Source organism: Pygocentrus nattereri, chromosome 7, assembly GCF_015220715.1.
Source record: "Pygocentrus nattereri isolate fPygNat1 chromosome 7, fPygNat1.pri, whole genome shotgun sequence".
NCBI classification, from domain to species: domain Eukaryota; kingdom Metazoa; phylum Chordata; class Actinopteri; order Characiformes; family Serrasalmidae; genus Pygocentrus; species Pygocentrus nattereri.
In genome coordinates, this window is record NC_051217.1 from 28,077,058 (window position 1) to 28,082,544 (window position 5,487).

A 5,487-nucleotide genomic window follows, 5' to 3' on the forward strand; every position below is an offset into this window, starting at 1 on the left:
AGTCATTTCCCCCCATACTATTCTTGACTTTACTGCTGTCCATAAAAATGGTTTCATCTTCATGTATAATAAAACTGAGAATTAAGTTGTGTTTTGTTACTTACCAAAGCATTGTACTGAAAATGTCTAGATTGGACAGAAGCTTAGATTAACAATCATTCGAAGGTACTTTTACTGGTAACATGCAGAATGAATGTTTTTGTTCTTTCAGCCATAACAAAAAGACAAAGAGTAGATGAAAAAGAGAGGTGTAAGGAGGCAGGAAGATGAGAGCAAGGGCTAAAGGACATCCCGATGAGTGGTAAAAAGGAATCATTCAGGCTTTTAACTTTTGACTTTAACAGCAAAAACTGCTATATTACTGCTCATCACTTGTGTTTTGGTGCTATGAAAGAATTAGCAGCTTTCTGTAGTACTTAGTATGTGATAGTTTTATAGATTTCTGCCTTCAGATATAACTTGGTGTATGATATTAACCACTGTTTAGACTCTTTAACACTCCTAGATCTAGATCTTAATTTCAAGAAAAAACATTTGTTTTCATGCATTATATTTATTTATATTTTCATTTGGTTGATAACAGTGACGTCTCCAAAAAAAAAAAAACAGCAAATGCAAAATTAGGTAAATTTCACCATTTGTTCATTCTGTAATCACATTTATTTACACTTATACTTGATAATCTGGTCCCATGTTGAAGTAGAAAGAGTGAGATTGCTGTAAAAATCATGATTGTTGTTCCATTGGACAGTCCTTCTTACAGAGTGCCAAACTCCTTCTGAAATTAGTTCTAAAACTATTAAACCATTGTTTGATTTTGAGAGGCTTTTCAATATTTTAATGACCTGAGGTAGGTGTCTATACAATCAGTGCAGTATAAGTTAGTATGTTCAGTGACACTTCAGGAGGACAGCCTAATCCTGCTATAACCAGTATGTTTTAGGCCTTAAGAGGCAAATAACTGTATCTGTATCATCCATATTATCAGTACTTTTAAATCTCAGTAATACATTCAAATTTTACATTTCACACTATTTGACATAAAAACCTAAATTCTAAATCTGAGACCAAGTTCTTGTATCAAAAATCATGACCTAATACATTCAAATCCTTCATTTGACACTTAAACTTAAGTGCTACTGTACAGAATTGATTTGTACATCATAAAGCAAGCATATTAATTTATGATAGAATTTACAGCACAACATGATTTGTATAAGCCTGCTTTTAAAGAAATCTGACTGCATGTTGCTTGAAGTATAGAAGACGTCAAGAGTGCACCAATGTAAATGGACTGCATACAGTTGCAGAGCTAATAAAAAAATAAAATAAAAGAAATAAACCCATCAAATTTAAGGAATTTGAAGAAATTTCCTGGATCTTGATGAAGAGCACATAAATTTTGTTGATAAATTAGAAAATAGAGTAATATTAAAGCTTCCTCTCTCAGGTGTACCTAAATTCCACACTTTACATTTCAGTGATACTGGCAGGATCACTAATGTTAATGACCTCAAAACCTTGATTGTCAATGCCTTTTGTGGAAAAGTGCTTATGGCATTTCTCGTTGTGAAAGCATTCAGCACAGCTGGCAGTTAGTACCGGTTCCACTTTAGCAAAATTGGAGAAGTTCACACAATACTTTCCCTCTTTGTTGCGGAAGATGAAAGGGAGGAACTTGTAGCCCCACATGATTTCCTGAGGGATGTAAGAAGTCCTGACCTGGCAGGAGGAGCTGGTGGACTCATCTGTGCCATCCAGAAACACCACCAGTTCAAACTCTTGCTGGTTTAGAGTGTCCACTGCCATGTCAAAGAATGGACTTGTTTTGTCAATCACATGGTAAAGTGTCAAAGGGCACACAAAAAACAGGCTGTCCTTCCCAGCTTCCACCATGAAATCAACATTGACCTGGTCCAGGATGGTGGTCTCACCTTCAGAACTGACTTTTGTCCGAAGCAGCTTTCCGAAGATCTGGCTGCCAATCATCAGAGATTTGCGTAAGTTGGCCACTCGTATCTGCAAGCAGAGGGCGCCCTTGTTTGGACAGATGACAGCTACCTCACTAAATCTGATGGTCTTGACTCTTTTCTTGGGAAGAGCAATTTTGGTCATGACCACTCCACACCAGAAGCAGTTAATAATTGCACCAACAAGAATCTGGATAATGATGAGAGCAATAGCACCAGGGCAGTATGGGGTAATGTCCAGTCCACCATAGCCTACAGTCGTCTGAGTTTCCAGCGAGAAAAGGAAAGCTGTGGTCAAGCCTTTTAGATTAAGTACACATGGTTTGTGGCCTTCCGGGGGGTTTTGCCATTCCAGGTCACCATTGTTACGGCAGATCCAGTACCAGAGGAGCCCGAAAATGAACCAGCTAAGAGTGAAGGAGGCCACGAAGAAGAAGATAACAAAGCGCCAGCGGATCTCCACAAAGGTGGTCCAGAAGTCGAGAATGTATGCAAAGAAGTTTTTGTATTTCACATTGCCATATTCGATGTTGCAGTGACCATCTTTGGTCACTAAACGATTTTGGCAAAGCGGATGCTTCTTCAAGTAACTTCTGAGCAGTTGTCTCATAGAGCACTTCATTTTCAAAATACAGGAAGCTCAGTCTGAAGAGAGAATACAGACATGGGTTCTTATAGTACACTGAATAACAGTTGCTTTATTTTATAACTAAGTATGTTTTTATTGGGTACATATTAAACATAGAGAGGAAATTTGTGCTTCATGCAAAGACTTCAAAGTGTGAAATAGAAACAGTAAAAAAATTATTATCATTATTTAGTCCTGGAAATATTCATTCCTGCACCCCAAATGAATAAGTAAAATGCAACAGATTAAGTATACATAGCTTCTACCTGAAAGCATGAATGTCCTATTATTGTGCCTTTCAGAAGTTGATGTTTATGGTGGTGGGGTATGGATGGGGTATGACATTTAATGCAGTCTGCATAATAATGTCTGGTGCAACACTGTATTTTGTCTAAGTAGGTTTAAGGACTGATCTCAAAATACTGAGACTCGTAATGCTGGCTTGCAAAAGTTTTCCACTGAAAGATCCACAGGTATTTGTCTTACACAACACCAACAGACCTGTTGTGCTACTACACTGAGCCATGTTCTGTTGTACCATTTGATTTCCTTGTAATAATAATACCTCTTATTTTTTTCTGAGACATTCCAGTACTGACAGTGGTGTGTGCAAAAAGAACAAGAAGACTACAGATTTTATTGCTCCTCCTCAAACACTGTCAGTTTGCAGCATAGTGCTACATCCCTGTTATGAGTAAATAAACAAAAAGTGAGCCTTTTGCACGCACTGTGTTTTAGGTACATTGCACATTTCTTTGTGTTTGACCACTGAATAAATCCTGCTCACAATGCTGGTCTGTCCATTCAATTCAATTCAATTCAAGTTTATTTGTATAGCGCTTTTTACAACGAATGAAATGAAAATGAAAAGCAGCTTTACAGAAATTTGAAAATATACAGTTACAACATATATCCCCAGTGAGCATTGTAGGCAGGATTTTCTCAGTGGCCTTAAACAATGAAATCTGTTCCCAGTTCAGGTCACTGTTGTTCTCTGTGTGTAAATCACACAATAAACATTCATTATGATATCAACAGAAACTAAATAGCTTCACTCAGGGAAATTGCTTCAACAATAATAAGTGTTTTCTACATAGTTCTGACATGTCATGAGCTCGAGCAGCCATAACAATGTAGCACAAATGCTAATGTTGTCCTCATCATTAAACTCAAATAATAAGTTGTTGACACTATGTCCACCCTGGTAACATGCTAATACTATAGGCAACTTTATTGTCCATTAAAATTAAAAGGGTAATCTGGCCAACAAAAATATAATCTTTGCTACATCTGTACATCAGCCTGCAGTATTCTCTACAATGAGATTTTCCAGTTTAAAAACTAGATACAAACTTTCTGATGACATATTTTGAGAGTGGGAAGGAAAAAATGCAAATCCTTTGGTATGTCTGGAAGAGGGCTGTTAGAAATTTCTAAGAGCCACATTACCACAAAAAAACTGAATATCTGATTGCAGCTATATAACAATGGTCTTCAAATTGTTATTACATTGAAGAATAGGATAAATAAAGTGACAGTAATGCCTCATCAGATGAAGAGGACAATAAGCTAAATGTTTAAATTAGCAAGGTATTTAACTGGCTATCTAGACATCTTACCTCAGTTTGGACTGAAGTTATAAATTATTTTTTGCAGAATAGTAATAGAGTCATTGTTTTCTTTACAATTTTGTTCAACAACCAAATTAAGTGACACTAATTAGCCTATAGCTTATAACTGAATAAGCCTAGAATTAATTAGTCTATAGATTAGTGGCTAGACTAGCAGTCTGAATCAGTTTACACCACAGGGATTCCCAGTGGTTGTATGATATATTTGTGTAATGCACCCTATTGTAATAAATGAAGAGTGATGAAGGAAAACATGAAAACTACATAAAAATGTGAATTCTGTCAAAGCACTGAGGCTGAGGGATAAAAGTCTGCACTACAGAATACTGCACAACACAAAAAACGTATTTAACTTGTGTTAGGCTGGAGTGGCCCTTTACATTTTTACAAGCCAGTCAAAAAAATTAGCTTTAAATTAATACCAGCTGTAGAGAATCTAATCAATCCAGAGGTTGCTCAATAGTATCTGTATACTGTATAATTTATTGTTATGTTCAGTCTGAAACCTACCTGCTAGAGAAGCTCTTCTGTGGATTTCCAGATAGAAGATTGCTGCAGGTCACAAGAATGCAATCACTCATGCTCTGTTGGTCTTTCTTCTTGACTTTCTCTCTGTCTCTTTCTCTTTTCCTCTGTCTCTGTTGTTGCCTCGTTTTTAACAAATTATAAGCAGGAAATATCAAAAGAAAATGTAAAATCTAGCGCTCATAGCTCACGTCACCCACAGCAAAACAGTCTCTCTCCTTAGCTCTCCTCAAAAGTATGCTTCCAGCACCTTGTTTCCCAGGTCTGGCACTGCCCCACCTTGTCCAGCTACCCTCCTATTTATAAGACTGGACTGAATATTTGTCATGTTTACTGTAAACAAAAATCATTAGGGATATCATGGCACCTGACATCCTTATACACCCGTGCAATTATATAATATCAAAATGCAGCTCTTCAGAATAGAATAAAGACACAAAATGTATTTATTGTAGATTCAAATTTAATACTCTTGGAATAATTAAGAACCACATGTACACCATGCATTTGTGATGCATTCACTAATGTTAAGTCATTAATTATTACTCCTTTTTTTGAGTTTGCCTAATCATATCAAAACATTTTTATAGTTTAAGTACATGTCAGTAAAAGTCTTACTGATGAATCATGTCTTCAATTCAAAGTATAATCAAATCAAATGTTGCAAGCAAAAAAAAAATGAAAAAGAATGCACTGCAAAGACCATTTAGAGGAAGAGCAGATAAAAATGGAG

At 36.3% G+C, this 5,487-nt stretch overlaps 1 protein-coding gene across 1 annotated transcript; it reads right to left on the reverse strand.

The window, feature by feature from the left end:
- Nucleotides 1-625: 625 nt before the first annotated feature.
- Nucleotides 626-5,012, reverse strand: LOC108442493 (ATP-sensitive inward rectifier potassium channel 1-like). Its single transcript, XM_017722555.1, has 2 exons — nt 4,740-5,012; nt 626-2,615 (listed from the first exon to the last, which is right to left on the reverse strand). Exon 2 carries the CDS (start codon nt 2,590-2,592, stop codon nt 1,471-1,473), a length of 1,122 nt encoding a protein of 373 aa, XP_017578044.1. The 5' UTR covers nt 2,593-2,615; nt 4,740-5,012; the 3' UTR covers nt 626-1,470.
- Between the last annotated feature and the right edge of the window lie 475 nt (nt 5,013-5,487).

What these genes read in the sequence shown, in the direction of transcription:
- LOC108442493 (XM_017722555.1), bottom strand. Translation starts at nt 2,592, where the DNA reads ATGAAGTGCTCTATGAGACAACTGCTCAGAAGTTACTTGAAGAAGCAT.